We start from the raw sequence: 18,552 nt of genomic DNA on the forward strand, positions 1-18,552 counted from the left end.
GAGATGGATGTATGCAAATCTTCACTGGTCACTAGAAGGAAAGTTTAGAACCAGTTATCCTGGTGGGAGGACTGGGAGTGCCAGTACGGATTGCCTGGACAGAAACTGCAAAGGTCAGTCATGCAGGTACCTGGCAGGACTGGCAGATGTGTTGTGAGGCTCACTTAAATTGGTGTTTGTGAAGTGCTCTGAGCACAGGAGATGTTCTTGGACTGCTGAGCAGCAATTCAGCAGGCGATGGATGGAGCCTCTCAGAAAGGGCTGTCTGCACTGTGCATCTATGCCTCGGGCATGTTTCCTCCAGACAGATACTGCTGTCTGAAGGAGTCAGACTTCTGCTTTGAGCTGACTAGAAGAAGGATGAAAGGCAGGAATGTTCATACCTCAAAGCTATTGGCTTGATCTAGCAGCCTGCCAACAAATTCAGGGACAACATCACAGCATCTTACAGACTGCAGAGCTGTTGCACTCGCTGCCTTGTGATGGTAAATTAGTCTGTTCAAGTTTAAATCTTCATCTGCTCCCAGGTATGTGCAACACAGACTGTAAAACTGCACCAGTGCTCTGCTGTCCAGCCCATCCATTTAGAGATGAAGGTGCCAGGACTCCTAAATACCAGTAAATGTTCTACAGCATCTCTTTCCTTCAAGCAAACCAGCATTGGGTAACACAAGATTGCAGGTGCTGTGTTCAGTTGGTTCAAACATTCAGTAAGGCCACAGGACAGTCCAGGCCTGAGCTCTCCCTCCACCTGGAGCTCCCACAACTGACATGACTGCAGCTGTCTGGGTCATCGTTCTGGGCCAAGCTCTTGTGGGGAAGAACACGCAGCTGAAAGCTGGGGGCTGGTTTCACAGGGACACAGTGACAAGAGAAGCTGAATGCTGAGGGGCACAGGAGTTCAGTGGGGCAGGGAGGGGCAGGGAACCAGGCAGTGGGATGGCCTGTCTTTATGTCAAAAAGTGAAGATGAGGCTCATTGCCATTGCTGTCAGGAGCAGCAACCAAGGGCCATGATCAGTGCAGTGGTGGCTTTACAGGGGTGTACAATGTCTGTGGGTGGATCCCCAGTAGTGCTGGTGGTGGGTGAGGAGGACAAGGTGCTGGGTCTTGGTAGCCCTTTGCCATACTGTGTCAAGGGCTGGCTGAGTTGAGGGGCTTACAAAGAGTGACAGCATCCCCTTAACTCCAGTGGCTGCCATGGAAAATGTAGATGTCATCAGGAAGGACTGCCAGGAGCTGACCATGCACTCCTGTGTTCAGCCCGTGAGACACTGCCAGGAGTAGCTGCCTGTCAGAGAAACACAAGTGGGACCTGAATTTGAAAGTGTTGAATTTAAATTAGTTCTACAGAGCAAATGCACAAAGCATGGAGAACAAGAGGAGTTTGAGATGTGTGCATACCTGCAGGGCTGTGAGTTCATTGGCATCATGGAGACATGGTGGGATGGCTCCAATGTCTGGAGTGTTGGAAAGATACAGGCTCTCGAGGAAGGAGACGCAGGGGAGGCAAGGAGGATGTATTGTCCTGTATGTCAGTGACCAGCTGGAGTGTCACGGATGGATGGATGGATGGATGGGGATGGATAAGGAACTGACCGAGAGCTTATGGGTCAGGATTAAAGGGAGGGCAGGGACAGGTGACATTATTGTGAGAATCTGCTACAGAAAATCAAGCAAATGAGGCCTTCTATAGCCAGATAGAAGTGGCCTCCTGTTCACAGTTCCTGGTCCTCATGGGGGACTTCAACCACCCTGACATCTGTTAGAGAGACAACACAGAAGGGCAAAAGCAATCCAGGAGGTTCCTGGAATGCACTGACAGTAATTTCCTCCTTCAAGTGATAGAGGAGCCAAGGAGGAGAGGTGCTATGCTGAACCTTGTTCTCACCAACAAGGAGGGTTGGTGGGGAATGTGAAGCTCAAGGGCAGCCATAGCTGCAGGGACCATGAAATGGTGGAGTTCAAGATCCTTAGGGCAGCAAGGAGAGTACAGAGCAAACTTACTGCCCTGGACTTCAGGAGAGCAGAATTTGGTCCCTTCAGGGATCTGCTTGGTAGAGTTACCATGGGATAAAGCTCTGGAGGAAAGAAGGGCCCAAGAAACCTGATCAAGGATCACCTCCTCCAAGTTCAGGACTGATGCATTCCAACAAAGAGGAATTCAGGAGGCCTGTGTGGATAAACAAGGAGTTCCAGGACAAGCTCAGACACTAAAAGGAAGCCTAGAGAGGATGGAAGCAAGCCAGGTAGCTTGGGAGGAATACAGAGGGGTGATCCAAGCCACCAGGGTTCAGGGTAAGGGAGCTAAAGCTCTGGTAGAATTAAACCTGGCAGGGGACATCAAGGACCACAGGAAAAGCTTCTGTAGAAAAGGTAGACTAGGAAAAATGAGGACCCCTCTCTGGAAGACCCCAGCATATGAAGAACATGGACCTGTTAGAGGGAGTCTAGAGGAGGGCCATGAGGTTGTTCAGTCTGGAGAACCGAAGGTTTTGGGAAGAAAAAGCAGCTTTCCAGTACTTGCAGGAGGCCTGCAAGAGAGCTGGAAAGGGACTTTTGACAAGGGCATGTAATGATAAGACAAGGAGGAATGGCTTTAAACTGAAAGAGGATTTACATTAGACGTTATGAAGAAATATTTTACTGCAAGGGTGATGAGGCACTAGAACAGGTTGCCCAGAGAAGTTGTGGATGTCCCATCCCTGGAAACGTTCAAGGACAGGTTGAATGAGGCTTTGAGCAACCTGGTTTAGTGAAAGGTGTCCCTGCCCACAGCAGCAGCGTAGAACTAGATGGTCATTAAGGTCCCTTCCAACCCCTAACCATTCTATGATTCTGTGAAAATCTGCACCCAAGGAGGGGCTGCCGAAGGAGGAAAGACCTCTAGCAACACTGCAGCTGTACTGCAGAGGATGATGCTAAGCAGACAGCAAACCCTGCACTGCTGTCCACAGCAGGGGACTTGAGAGCACACCAGTGTCTTTGTCTCCCTCCCCAGATACATTTCCACAGCTTCTGCTACACCCCTCAATAGATAGCACAGGCCTGAAACGTTACTCGCTATAACCCACATTTTAGATTAACCTGGAGTGTTTCATTGAAGGGAAGCAAGAAGTTTTGGCACATTTTGTTTTTATCAGCTATTTTCCCCACCTTTTCACATGCAATTCTTCAAAACCCAACAGTGCTATTGCTTAAAACAGAACCCTGTGAGATATAAGAGCTGTCCCCTGGCTGGGGGTACACATCCATCCCCACCAGTGCTCACAGCATCGCTAGGCTCCCCCAGCCCCAATTGCAAACTCCCAATGGCAAAGCTACAAGGAACAGGCAGCCAGCAACATGTGCTTCACCTTACACAGGTCGTGGTTGTAGTCAAGGGCTGTAGGATGCAGAATTTGAATCTAAACCACCTCTTTTTCATGTCACTAAATCCTGTTTCTAACAGAGGCAGGCAGCACCGCGTGGAGAGATGGGCAAGAAAAGGATAAAAAATGTCCACTCCCCTGTGCTCCCAGCCTCCAGGAGCACTTCTGAAGCAGACACAAACCATGCTGCTGCTTAGATTCCTGTAAGAATGTTCAGTTTGGACCAGATCCAAGCTCAAGCCCTGCACTAATAAGACTTTGCTGGCAGGCTAGTGAGTGCCCTTCTTGCACAGTCACATTGCAGCACTCCTGCCTGCAAGCAGCTTGGACCATGAACTAAAAAGCCACCATGAGATGAGAAACAGGGAAGCCACACAGGTTGTTAGAGGAGCTGTGTCAACCAGCTGTAGGCAGAGGCCTTGCTCTAACCTCATCATGGTACGATGGGGTTCCCTGGCTCTGTGCTCCCATCAGTCAGCCACAGACTGATCCAAATCATACACCAGAATGGGGGTGGTGTAAGCTCCCACCAAGCATGGCTCAAGGAAACTTCTGGTTGAAAGCAACTGCCAAGTCTAGCAAAGGAGACCTTTGGGTTTAACCAGACACCCAAGCTCCTGATCTCAGTTGAGGGCAGCTGTCAGCAGAGTGGTCAAGCAGCTTGAGATGAGGAAAAAGCAGTTCTGTGGCACAAACCCCAAATGGGACAATTCCTCAAAAAAGAAGGAACCCTTCACTTCTTTAATGCTGAAGAGCAGCATGTGTAAAGCGAAGCTGTCCTGACTATACCAGTGGACTGGAAACATGCCTCTCCTAGGACAATGCTCCCCTTCTTCCCACATGCCAGGACAGTGCTCAATCAGAATAAACCCCAATGGCCCTTAGCTTCTGGTGCCTATAATTCAGCAATGGCCCAAGAAACTTGGCCCCAGCTGCTGCAGAAACCCCACAGGAGAAAACATGTTTACTAGCGATACTGTACCTTCTTAAAACTGAGCTACTTTCTGCATGTCAAAATGAAGAACAGCCCATGGGAGGCAGGATGGAAATCCCCCTCTGGGGTTTCACAAGGGTGCTGTGAAACACACACAAATTCTTGCCTTTCCTGAGAATTCAGCTCCTCAGCAGTGGGGTTTGTGTTACCACCTCTCACACAGGGGGATCTGAGGCTCAGCACAAGAAACAGCTGAGGTGGGGCTGGCACAGGCAGTCAGCTTGAGGCTCACAGGCAGAAAAAAACCCTCCTGAAAAAAAATAGATCAGTTTTGCAATCAACAGGGGTGGAAAAGCAGGTGATGGAGGGAAGGAATCAAACAAGTTACACAGATACACTGCTTAAAGGCCGAAAGAGTATAATGCTACCCCTCAAGTGCCAGCTGAAACTCAGCTGAGCTGCAGCACTGTGACCATTCACACATTCAGAAACACCCATCTTCCATGTTTGGCACAACCATTTAATAGCAGAATTCAAAACTCAGTATATTTCATTTTAGCCTTAAGTGGAAAATCAGCGCAGGTGATAATCTAATTGTACAACAACATGTTAAAAAGAGTTTATTTTACATTATATACATTAGGGAACATATTTCAAAGCATTACCAATCACAACAATAATGCAGGCCATAAATCACTTTAATTTAGTTTGGTTTTAGTGTATATTATCACAATAAAATATAAAGAACATATACAAAAAAAGGAGTCAAATGTGTGCATTTTGCTTAAAACTTGGCATTTACATACTCCATTGGAAAATAGCAATCAAAAATACTTCTGATCAAAACTAAGTTCCCCGTGATGCGTAGTAACCATTGTACTGTTTGAATGAGGTAGTAACTAAATTATTTTGGCCATGTGTTAACATCCTAAAATCAAGAAAAGTGTGAAAATGGTTATAAGGCCAAAAAAAAAAAGTCAAAATGGCAACACCTTTGAGCCATTTCCACAATGTGGAATGTTGCTCTTTTCCACTGTGATATGAAACTATTTAGTAAGACAAACAGTAATACTAATTTTTATCATTGTATACACTAATAATTCAAACACCTATTGCAGAGTTACAGCCAGGTACCACTAGTCTGGGACTGACACCCATCCAAAAGGTATTGTTTTCAAGCATAGAGAAGTAATCATAAAGAAAGTTTTAATTAAATATAAAAATACAAGTGTTTAACTGGTTTGTTTCACAAAGAAAACTACCCAAGTAAACGAAAAAAAAAGGATCTTTTAAGCCCAAGTCATATCCACAAAGTCACAGCTTACCTTTGTGACTAAATACATCACATCTCAATACATTGTGCAAACATGAACACCAGTGTGTTGTATCGAAATTAAAACAAGATTGTAATCTGATTACAGCCTTGGTTACAATTTCTAATATTTATTTGTATTAGTAAATTACATATAATAAAATACAATAGTGTTGCTCAATGTACTATATTTGTTGCTAGTATCCCACTTTATCATAAACACATGAGACGTCCCTATAATAGTACCCCAATTTAATTTTGCATCCTCAGTGACTTTTACATCTGTACAGGTAAGACACTTGTACTTAACAGGAGGATCACTATCTACAGAAAGTCAGTGTAGGGCTTCAGCAAGAAGTTTTGCTGAAAAATACTGCATATGTACAAAGATTACATAACAGTAAATTAAGCACTTCTGTGGTATCATAATGCTTCTGTGTCCATATCACAAACAATTCTCATCTTCCTTTCATGCCACAATAAATTATAAAGTAACTGAAGTGGAGTTACTGCAGCTTTTGTGCAATTCCAGCCAGTCATGAGTGCTGCTGCAGCAGGAGTGTTCTCTTGTCACAGTGAGCTGCCTGCCACATGCTGTTCTCAGTAACTGTTCTCATGCCCTGCCAGGATGTATAAATTGCTGTTGGCTGTTGGGTTATCCGTCGGTCTACTCTCCAGCACCACAACCCTTAAATAAAAATTTAAAAAAGCTGCAATGTCAAGTAAGCCTTCATTTAAAAACAACCCTAGATATAGCTGTAAATATTTTTTCCCAGGATCCATCTGACCAGTCATCATTTCTCTCTCCCTGGATGCCTCTAGTCCAAAAGGTCACTCAAACCAAGGCCAACCTCAAAGCTAGCTCATGGTCTTGTCCACGCAAAGTCTCCAAGAATCTCCCACAGCCTCTCTGGGCTGCTGCTGCAGTGTTCATCCACCCTCACCATGATGTTTTCCCCTGTTTTATCCAGCTGGAACTTCCCTTGCTGCAATGTATCCCTGTTTCCTCTTGTCCTTTTAGTGGGGGCTCCTGGAGAGAGTTCACCACTCCCCTACTGCCCAGGCTTGTGCTTTCCTGAAGCTTTGCAAAGCTAACCTGTTAATCAGGCTCCAAGTTTTGGAAGTCATTCATCTGCCCTTTGCCACTGCAACGACAGATGAGCAAAGCTGACTCTTCTGTGAGCACTTCTAGTCTTTCCCTGAACCTAACACACAGAAACTCACTCCAGCTCTGAAAGTGACAGAAACAAAAAACTGCATGCCAAGAGAATCCTCAGGGAAAGGACTGCTATGTGCAGAGTCTTCCCTTTTACTCTTTTTCTTGCCACCTACTTTTGGCCAGCATTGGAAGCAGGAGGCTGGGTTAGCTGGACCTATACTACAACTGCAAAGACCATAAGGGATGTCCTAGATCAGACATTTCTCTTCAAAGGAAAAAAATTAGCAGACACAACTTTGCTTCACAAACTATTTGAGATTTTTAATCAGACAAGAACTGCTAAAACTGCTAAATGCACCAGGATGTTCACGACCGATTCTCCTCCACAAACACCCTGAAGTGAAGGCAGATTATGCGGAAACTCAAATCCATCTACTATGCATTCACACAGGAAAGTTTGCTTGCTTCAAAACTATGGTTCAGAAAACCTCCCCTCCACTCAACATGATCCACAAAGGGAATGACACTTCGTGCCATGAGGCAATTCCCTGCTCGCCAAGAGAAAGCGACATGCAAGCTTTTAATAGACTGACATCAGATTTTTGTCTTCTCAGAACCAAGTTCCTATGACCTGCCTAGGAAATTACGCGTTATTGGAAAATGGTTTCACAGCTCAAGTACAAAAAATGACAGAACTGTACAGAAAAAGAGTATCTGAAGAACCTGAAATTAATGTTTATTGCACTAATAGTCTTTTAACATCGTCTCAAAGACTATTAGTGCAAGCCAGAATAGAAGAGACCATATTTGGGGAAGAGAACATTATTTTTCCAAGACAATTATTTGCCATGTCATTCTAAGATGCCACATGAGTTTACTGTGAGTAGCATAAGACAGAGGCAATTCTCAAAAGAAAAATTAAAGCTACTCTTTGCACTTCATGTGAATTCATGACTGGTGAAACTATCACGTCAGCATGCATCCTCCTGAAGACAAAACAGCTGTTGGTTTTGTGGCTGTTACAGAAGTACAAAGTTCGACAACAAGGCAGAGAAAGTTGAGGAAGTCAGTGACACTCCTAAAATAGCAGTTACTGACTTAGCAAGCTGCTATCGGATAGGTCTCACAGACATGGTGTTGGTGTCCTACAAAGCAGATGCCCAGGAACAGCTACGCTGGGAGTTAAAGAGCTGTCATGTTGGGAGGACAACTGATAGAGTTTCTTTCTGAGGGTGAAAGTGTGATTTTTAAATTTTTAAGTATTTTTTTGCATTTGTCTCCAGAAGCAGATCTTGATGAGCTACTGCAAAAGAGCATCTGAAAGTAAAGATTTCACCAAGTTAAACAAAAGAACTATGGCACAAAAAGAAAACACTCGTGGAGACCGCAGCCAAATAAGAGCTTCTAGCATGGCTAAGTATTTCTGGAAGCCCACAAATACTTTTACTAAGATTTTTACTTTTTTCTATTTAAGAAAGAGAAGTAAACTCAATGGACTGGAAGGTACACAAACGCAAAGGAATATCTAAGATGGCTATAAAAGAACTTGCAAGAAACAAGCAAAAAAAACTTTTACAAGGTAGGAGGAACACACATTCTACTTTTAGCATGCCATGTTTATTTCTCTTCTTACCTGTCAGATCCCAGAAGCCTGAATATCCTTGTATTATCAGAAATTTCTTGTGTGATCTTGAAAATAAAAATAGGAATTTACATGTTAAGCATACAAGTGTTTTTATTTTGTTTTCAAAATCAGCCTAGAGGAAAGAAGTGACTGTGACTGATATTACCAATTGACTGCCAATTTAAATCTGGTAGAGAATTCAATGCAACTGTCACTTCTAAACGAGATGTAAAAGTTTTCTGTAATTCCTGCCACATTGTATGAATTCCTCCTGTAGCAATTGCAAGCACAACAGCAGGGCTCAGCACAGTACCTGAGCCACTGGTGCAATTTTCTTTACAGCCATGACTGAAACAGAGAGCTGCAGGGTGCAATTTGTCTCACTCTAGAGTGGATATCCAAAAATGGGTCAGGTAAATCACATATAAAACACATTTCATCGAAATTCTCGATTATAGTAATAATGCACTAAGTTCATATTCTGAAAACCTTAGCAGAGAGATGATCTAATTTGTGGTACTTAGGCCCATTGTGAAAAGAAAACATATCATTTGACATTTCAGACTACTGCAACAGCTTTGTTTTCCGTGGGTAAATTGTACTTATGTCATATATCTTTATGATCACATGAATACCAAAGCACCAAAACCCCCCATCATGTTAATCAATGATGTCAACCAAAGCCCACTGCATACTCCAAAGGATATCAAGTCACATCACAAACAGGTAGCACTGTTTACAAAGCTCCTTTTCTACACAGCCGAATTTCACAATCCTGAGAAAGCAGAGATTCTTTTTTCCTTCCGAGATCCTAATAACATTACCTGACTTAGTGGATTCACTTCTGGCACAGACAGCTTGCAAGAGAATTCTAATTCACAACAATGAAGTTCTCTGCTTTCCTAAGAAAATTAGTTCCTGCTTGCCATGAGGCTGAATCTGCAGAATCTTCGCCCAAATTTTGAGCACCTTATCTCAGAATTCACACAGCTCCCTGTTTCATTCTTCCCACTCAATCAAACCACTGTGGAAGGTCACAGGTATGGAAGGAAATAGCTTTGCATGCAGCTCAAGTCATTCCCAATTAGACCAACTCTATTAGATTAGGGAATCTGAACAAATGATGTCTTCTAATTAAAAAATGCTGCAAAGCTAGGTTGGTCAGATTTTTGTAGTATGTAGGAAGTGGGGGACATAGTATAAAATTCCCCGACAGTACCAAATATGGTCAAGACCTAAGCCTGGCAATGCAGGCTTTTCATACTACAGATGAAAACGGGTTTTTTTCAACAGCTGTGACTGGTAGGATTAAAAAAGACCCAAGAGCTTACCCTAGACATATTCTACAGAGAAGTTTTAGGTAGCTTGCTTTCTGTCAACAGCCCAGTTCTGCTTTCAGTTCTTCATTTAGGTGCTGGCTTTAGCTTGACAGTAACAAAGCAAGAAGCCCTGATGCTTTACATCAACAATATAAAGCATCTGCTTGCACTGCAGCACTCTGGGGCATGGCCTCTGCCAACTGGATCAGAATGGGTGGAGTAACACATAGAGCCCTGCGAAATGCTGTCAGGAGGAGTCTGGAACCTGAGAAGTGCCTAGCAGCAGCATCATTGCCTCCTCACAGTCAGTGCTAACAACAGGGAGCTGCAGCTCACCAGTGTGAATTCCCAGAAGGACAGTCGTGTCTGGGGAGCAAACATGCACAAATGCCACAAGAACCATTTGCACACTTGAAAGTTAGAAGTAGTATGACTCTAGTCTTTGGTTCAATTTCACACAAAGAGCAGGCCTACTGCCAGCACAGGTTACGTCAACTGGGGCTTTGTGCAAGTCAATGCAGTTGTGTAATAATGGGAAATATCTAAGCCTGGCATGGTGTGACTGTGCATGTACCTTAAAATACAATTAGTCATAATGAGCTCAATTTCTCAGCCAATGAGACAAGGATGTCTCATGGTGTCACACTGTCTTGGTGAACTCTGTAAACATCCATTAATACTCAAATTAAAAGACTCATTAAAATCCTACAAAACACAACATTTTCATAACACAAGGTTTGCAGCAAGAAAACAAAAGTATTTCAGAGGGTACTTATAAAGGTTTAACCCTGACTAAAAATCACATCAAACTGGCTGAAAAAAAACAATTTTAGAAAAAAAAAAAGTTCAGGTCAAACCAGTATTTTTCTCCTGAAAATGGAAAATTACTTTTTGTGAAAGCTGGGCACTAAAATTTTCAAAGTATTTGTAAACCAAGAGAACATGGAAGAGACTAAAAAACATCAGGCAACTCATTTGATGCTGTGACAAAGCTGAAGCTCAGAAGTGGATCCACTGTCAAAATCCAAATTTTGCTATCTACACGTAAGTGGCCAAGGGATTGACAGAGGCCTTCAAAGCAATTTAAGGTGAAGATTAATGCTTAGATATGTTCTATGGCATCCTGGCCTGGTCTCTTATTGCTTTCTGCTTTCTATGTTAGATGCGATGGGGCTATTGTATAGCTCCACTAATTAGTTTGTAGCTGATGAAACAAGCTTAGAATGAGACTCCAATTTCCAGGTCTAACCTAGGAAGTTACTGAAATGCTCACTATTTTTCAAGCAACAGAATTATGCATTTATCCTCTACCTGGTTTAGATTAGAAGCCAGAATTTGAAGCAAAATGCAGCACTCACCTCATTTGATCTAAAACTCCTTCCTTGCATGCCGTGTTTCCAGAACGCTAACACGCTGTCTTGTAGACAGACTGGTAACAAAGAACACTGGAATCAGTTTTGAGGCATAATGTGAACTTGTGCTTTTAAGGTCAAAAGCATATGACTGCAGTTTTGAAGTCTGTACATGTATGCTTTATTATATCACGTTCACTCACACAGACTGCAAAATGTCTCACGGGAATCACTGAACCTATCTCAGAAGTAGCCACATTTATATATTTACTTGATTAATGAGTGGAGTTTAAAATTATTTCCACCTAACCAGAGTATGTTCTAGATGTCTAGTCCTTTCTTTTGAACAGGAAATCCCTCTAATACTCACAGAAAATATATACTGAATTTTAGCAGACAAGTTACAGGGATACTGAATTTTCACTTTCCCAGCAACTACTGGCTAAAATAGTCTTTCGGCCAATAGCAATACAAAGCTTCACAGAGCCCCCTGCTTCCCAGCCCTTTCCACCAACATGGTGACAGAGACCTGCATTTGAATCCTATGAAAGGAAATGGGTCTAGGGCCTTCCTCAAAGATAGGACAAGAGTGCAGGACCCCAGGAAGAACCTACCTCTGGGCAGGTATGCAGGAAAAAGAGCAGTGGACTTTGGAGACACTACCAAGACAGAACAGGACGCTGGCAGCTCATTTGTGACAACCGGAGTGAGGACCACAGTACATGCAGAGCTTCTGCAATGAGCACCTTCAAGTACATGTACTCCTTCCTTCCCCCCATTCCTAACCATCAGAAGCCATAAAAGTAGTATTTTCTATAACAATGTTTTCTTGTCCTCTTCTCTGTCAGAGATTATCTTTGAAGTGCCTGAAACTTGAAAGCTTCTCCTCAGAAATAAACTCCCTCCAACTCCTTACTAGTTTAGTTCCCACTGCCCCTCCTCTTCTGGTACTACCCTCTGTCTGTGCATGCATCCCTCCTCACCCCTCTTTCTAAAGCATATGATGCAATGCAGGTATATAACCACTGGAGAATTGTCAAAATAATGTATTCTTTCTGTTTCACAAATTTAATTTATTCAGATTCTTCACAAGAAAACAAAATTTATGTAACCTGTGGCATCATAAAATTTAGTCCTTGAGCTGCTTTATAAAAATGGACTGTATAAACACACATGTAGAATGAGTTAGGCATGAGTGATTCCCAGTTTATGTAGGTTGTGTTAAGGTATTCCTTTAGAGGCTGAAGGTCTCATATTCCCAAGATGTTTAGCTTAATCAGGAAATGATCCAGTATTATTGCTCCATTCCAACTGCTCATAGGGAAGTATGTTACATAGTGTGCTGAACCTTTCACTGAGCCTTCTCACACAAAGTGAAGTGAGATAGCGTTTCAAATGCCAAAGACTAGACAGTTAGCATATCTAATTCTTTACTGTAACACTAAAGTTAATCACAGAACATCTCAAGTTGGAAGGGACCCATAAGGATCACTGAGTCCAACTCCTTGTTCCTCACAGAACTACCTAAAACTAAACCATATGACTAAGCGTTGCCCAGATGCTCCTTGAACTCTGACAGGCTTAGGTGGTATGACTTCTTCTCTGGGGAGCCTCTTCTAGTGGCCGCTCACCCTCTTGAGTGGAAAGCATTTTCCTGCAGCTTCATACCATTTCCATGTGTCCTCCACTGCTGATCACCAGAGAGGATATCAGCACCTCTCCCTCCACTGCCCATCTTGAGGAAGCTGTAGACTGTGATGTGATCACTCCTCAGCCTTCTCTTCTCTAGGCTGAAGAAAGTCAGCTGCTACTCCTAAGTCTTGCCTACAACACCTTTATCATTTAAGTCACCGTCCTCTGGACACACTAATAGTTTGATATCCTTTTTATATTGCAGCATCCAAAACTGCACAGCAGACTCGAGGTGAGGCCACACCAGCATAGAGAGCAACAATCACCTCCCTCAACCAGCTAGTGATGTTCTGGCCTGATGCACGCCAGGACGTGGCTGGCCCTTTCAGCTGCCAGTGCACACAGCTGACTGCTGATTGCTATCAATCCAAACCCCCAGATCTCTTTCCACAGGGCTGCTCTCCATCCTCTCATTTCCTAATTTGTACGTTTAACCAGGATTACCTCATCCCAGGTGCAGAATCCACCACTTGCTCTTGTTAAATTTCATACAGTTGGTGATTACACAGATCTCTAGTCTACACAGATATTCAACACTAATAATGAAATCCAACTTACCTATTGATTCAATCTGAAAGTCAAATGTGAGCTCTGATGACAGTTTGCGGCTGGATTTTAACCTGCCTTGCAGATTCACTATTTTTATACAGCCTAGACAATAAATAAGGATATGTTAACCAAGAATTAACTTAAACATATGAAGACAGACAGCATGCATGTGCATGCATACACATCTATTTAGTTGATACTCAAACTTACAATCCAAACACACCAAAATGGTATCTCTCTCCAGCTGCGTTACATGTACAACACTTGTTTCTGTAGTATCTATAAAAAAATGACAGTGTTAGGTCATAACATAAATTAGCATGAAATTTAACATGGAAGTTCTAGAGATTGAGACCATTTAATGGGTGTGTTTTTATCTACTTAAGATCATCATCTTATCAGTGACATTTCTCTTCTCTTAGAGAGAGGCATGTCCACTTATCCAACATGTTGACTGTGACAGGAAAAATGAAGCTCTAATATTAAAGTATGGACTTAATCCAGCCTTCTCTGAGCCAAGTCACAAAAACAAACTCACATGGTACACTGCTGTCCCTTCACTGTCTGTTGACGTAATTCAATATTGCTATTGCAAAAAAGGCAGATATATGTGACTGTCCACACTACGCTGCTTTTCTTCTGCCTTTATTTCTAAATCCTGCTAGGGACTTTTATATTACTACTTAATTCTTGCTGCTATTTGCAGACTTTCCATACCCAGATCTTCCAAGAATAGAGGACTATTTACTTCTCCAAACTCTTAAAAGAAGGGTTATTTTCTTCTCTTCTGATTTACAGCTGCAGCAGTCTCCATGACAGCGAATGGGGATTTGACCCACAAGTGATTAGTGGACACATCACCTCGAAAGAGAAATGATGTTTTGGTCCATTTGTTTGTTAACATTAAAACTACACAAAGAAGCTCCTACGAATTTAACAATACTGCCAGTGATTCTGTAGGCACCTTTCATATAGAAAAGAGAAACTCAGTAAATCCATTAGGGATGACAAATTAGAGCATGTAACCTAAAATACAAAAGCGGTTTTGGGTTAAATGATAAAATCCATGCTTCTGTTGAGAAGCCAAAACTCCTCAATGATGGCAGAAAAGTGCTCCTTGAGATGGTTCCTTCATCTCATTTTTTTATCTTGGAAGGTATAGTAAAGGTAGATACAGCCATGATGAAAGTGTGCAACAGAAAGACTGAAGGATAAACATCTGTGCAACCACACCTGTGATATGGAAACATGCACTGCACTGACTGAAGGGTGGCAGGGGATAAGACCCCCCAGAAAGTCTCTGTAGCTAATTTTTTTAAAATGTCTTTATCAGACATTTACAAAAAAAGTCACATGTCAAACAATTAATTTGATGGAAACTATTTGCGACCACGTAACAGGTTGCCCACAGCTGTGAATGCCCATCCCTGGAAGTGTTCAAGGCCAGGCTGGATGGAGCTCTGAGCAACCTGGTCTAGTGGAAGGTGCCCCTGCCCATAGGGGTCTTATATTCTTAAGGTCCCTTCCTACCCAAATGTTTCTATGATTGTATATAGTCCACACTCTCCTCCTTAAAAAAAAATAAATAAACCTGTTTGATTGTATTATCTCTCTCCTGCTGGCATGGGACAGGGATAAACCAATACAACAAAAGAGTTTGAACCGGAGTCAAAAAAATGGGAGAAAACAACATAGACACAGCATAAGAACACACAAGGGATTCAAGGAAATTGTCAAAGTGTTTTTGGAAGGCACAATGCAATGATAAATTTTCCACATTAAAAAACCCGAAGAACTGAGAAGGGATTAGTATTCTTATATTTATGCATTGATGCAGCCAATATGTATCTCTTCAGCATGCTACTTCTATGGACTCTGCTATGAAGTCACACAGTTACATGTACGAGTGAAAATAAAATGCACTGTCTGAAGTAGTTAAGTGCATTAATTGGCCATCCACTGCTCCCTTGGGTTTTCATAACTAAGCTTTAAACCGTGTCAAAATCTGATGCAATTTTCAGCAGCAGGAAAGCCAGTGGGTATCTTCCTGGTGAAAACTGTTGTTCTTAGTAAATTCCACAGGTCACACTCAGCTGGATTAATACACACATGTATGCCAGCACAGGGCTATGTATGAATTCATTGTGGATCAACATGGGATCTACACCTAGTAAAAACAAAGCTATTCACTGCTTCTGAACCCACAAGCTATGACTAGGGTCTGTTCACTACTGTATCTAGGTTTAGGGGACAACCCTGCAACTCTAAAAAAGTAATTCTTAGCACACTTTCTTAAGAGAATTTCTGCTGTTGCTCAGATGGTGTCTCCTCACTCATGGTGCTAAGACCAGTGACAGGCAGGTATTTGGTCTCCTGCTACCAGTAGTTCTAATCCCTTATCCCTTTTGCTTTCCGTAAACACAGGGAGAATACTCTCTCTCAGCAGGAGGCTGAAAACACCACTTCTAACCATAGCGGCATACAGCAGGAGAGCCAAACCACACCTACAGAGATGCTGAAAGAAATTGCGAAGAACATAATTATACTAAGATCTCTTAAATAAACAGAAGTCATGGTGTCAGGGTAGAGTACCGAACAGCACAGTGGGTAATAAAATACAGCCTAACTTATGGACATGAAGGAAACCATAACTTCTTGAGATTTTCTGCATAGCAGAGGATGGAGCCATCCTCTGCTATACCAAAAACATCTCAAGAAATCCAATCAGTTCAACGAGTAGAAACATCAAAAAAAGGTGCACGTGCAAGCAGGTACAACCAGATAACCGTTTAAAAAGAGAACTTACGATGATCATTTAGTCTTAATGATTTAATCATTTGCTTCCCCAGAGAAAACCACTCTTTAGTTATTAAGCTACAATAGAAGAGCAAAGAACATTTCTGAATGTAATTACAACAGTACACAAACCTGTTTCCGTAAACCACGAAGAGGTAGAATTTGGGTTGACAGTCTCAAACTTCACCACCTGGTTGAAGTCTCTTCCTCTACTGACACCCACACAAACTAAAGGGAATTCCTGCTCAGGGACTACCAGCATTTCAAACAATCTCAGTGGACAAGGTACAGGAAAATCTATGTGCTAGATTAAGAAACAAAAATAGATATTAGAAGGAAAAACAAATGTAGTCACTATTAGATATTTTACATTAGATATCAGAGTTGCTATTAGGTAAACTGTATTGTAAATTTTATGCCATACATTTTATAACGTTATGTTTACATTTTCAGATAACAGGAACTGCTAAGTGCAAAAAGCCTGAGTTAGAGCATCTCATGCCAATTCAGTTAAAATAACTTTTTCACCATGTGTGTCCTGTGCAGCTGCCCACAGATGACAAGAGCGTCTATCACTGCTCACCCTGGCTACCAAACCTCTGAGCCTTCTCTTGCAGGCTCGATCAAGTTATAGCAGCTGCCGTTCTACAAACCTGAGTCCACCCGGGCTCCATCTCTTCGGGTGGTGTCAGACAGGAAGAAAACAAGCATTTCTGGGCACCTCCAGTGTCACAAAACATAGAATAAGTGGCCACCTTCTCTCTGGCATGGGAGCAAGGCCACTGTTAACCCATGCTATCACTCCATTTTGCCATGTCTCAGGCTGTCAGCCAAAGTTTTCTATTGTGCAACTAAAGGGCAATGTTCATGGAGAGAAGGGCTTTGTTTTTCAGTTGAAGTGCACCACAGAAACAAGAATATTCTCATAAGTATTTTGAGTCAGTTAATACATATGACACATTTAAATACCTATTTTCAATATAATTTAACAGAAACCAAGAGAAAAGTCTAATAAATCAAAAAATGGATAAAACTTACTCTTAACAAGTTGTTACAAGATTACTAGAACTGAACCGAGAGTATTTCACCTTACTGTAAAATTACCTTGATTAACATAAATTTTTGCATTGGTTCAACCCATTCCAACAAAACAATGCTAGACTGTAGTGCTCCACAAAGGTACTTGTGGCCTGTGTAGGGATTCCTCACTGAAAAAAAAAGGACGGAGTATATTAGTGTACTAAGCACATACAAATTAGAAACAATTTCCAACTAAGTAACAGTGCATACAATTTTGGCAAATACTCAACACCCCCACTCTAATCTTTTGTATATGGAAGCTGCTGAAAAGTCAATATCTGCACTATGAAAATGGTGACAGTGAGCAAGGTGGAGCTTGGGCTGCCCTTCCACTGGGCCTGAACACCTAGTCACCAGTGCCAAAAAAGCCCTAACAAACAAGACTCTCAAGAGCACTGTGGTATGTTTTGCCTCTCCAACTCAAAATGAAGTTTAGTGTTGGGGTTTTTTTCCAGGTTGGTAGATGGGATTTACTATTTTAGACAGTCTTAAAAATAGTTGACTCCATACATATGTGAAGTGTGTTGGCTCTACTATGTTGGTTTGCCTAAGTGATCCCGAAATCATCACAAACAGCTGCTATAGAATGGCTTTTTCTATGACACACAGTTATCCAGCAGGCAGCAAACAATTGCTGTTAGTTGAGAACAGCTCAGCTGCCCTTCAAGCACTGCCACAGCAAGTCTGAAATCCAGGAGCTCTGTATTTCTGACGAACACTTCTAGATCATCAAGAAATTAAGTTGAAACTGAAGAACAAAGAAAAGCAGGAAGTGCTGCTCTTCCATGGTTTGCCAGAACTCAGTAAAAACTGGCAGAGAACAATGAAGTTACAAAACTGGGCACTATGAAATCTGAAGTTTCACAACTTCACTTCTACAATATTGACAAAATTCCACTCCTTAAGCACAGCCAACATATTCATTAAGACAAACAAGTGTTACTTTACACTTTGTAGAAATAGATCTAAAGACCAGATTTTAGTGTGCAGTCAAGTGACTGTGAGCCATCGGGAAACTAACAACACAGTTCAGATAACAAGCTTCTACAATCTATCTACCTAACTGAAACACACTCATGCTACCTCACTGCTACAGGAACCTGCCAGCAAACCCTTGGCACCTAAAACATCAACACTTCATGTCATTAATCAAAGTTCCCACTCAACATCAGGCAGACTGCAAACTGCAGCAAATAATGCTTGGTGTGACCCTTCCTGAGGCTGAACTCAGCAGCAGAAATCACAAAACATGCAATTACCAACACTTGTAAGGTGCAGAAAAAAAGACCAGAAGTTCTTGTCTTTTTCTTCCTCCTGTGGCACTCCTGCTTGCCCGAGGCCAAAAGCAGACTCATGCTGTCAGCA

The 18,552-nt window shown here is 42.2% G+C and overlaps 1 protein-coding gene across 2 annotated transcripts in view; it reads right to left on the bottom strand.

Annotated features, from left to right (window-relative positions):
• Positions 1-5,568: 5,568 nt before the first annotated feature.
• Positions 5,569-18,552, bottom strand: part of MAP4K3 (mitogen-activated protein kinase kinase kinase kinase 3) — a 61,585-nt gene continuing 48,601 nt past the window's right edge. For both annotated transcript variants that reach the window (XM_009078707.1, XM_009078708.1), the window contains 7 exons: positions 17,212-17,315; positions 16,240-16,411; positions 13,522-13,590; positions 13,321-13,413; positions 11,077-11,147; positions 8,409-8,464; positions 5,569-6,304 (listed from right to left, as the gene is read on the bottom strand). In XM_009078707.1, coding sequence (XP_009076955.1) covers positions 6,217-6,304; positions 8,409-8,464; positions 11,077-11,147; positions 13,321-13,413; positions 13,522-13,590; positions 16,240-16,411; positions 17,212-17,315 — 653 coding nt within the window. In that variant the 3' untranslated portion in view covers positions 5,569-6,216. The remainder of the gene's footprint in view (positions 6,305-8,408; positions 8,465-11,076; positions 11,148-13,320; positions 13,414-13,521; positions 13,591-16,239; positions 16,412-17,211; positions 17,316-18,552) is intronic.

Source organism: Acanthisitta chloris, unplaced genomic scaffold (assembly GCF_000695815.1).
Source record: "Acanthisitta chloris isolate BGI_N310 unplaced genomic scaffold, ASM69581v1 scaffold1777, whole genome shotgun sequence".
NCBI classification, from domain to species: Eukaryota; Metazoa; Chordata; class Aves; order Passeriformes; family Acanthisittidae; genus Acanthisitta; species Acanthisitta chloris.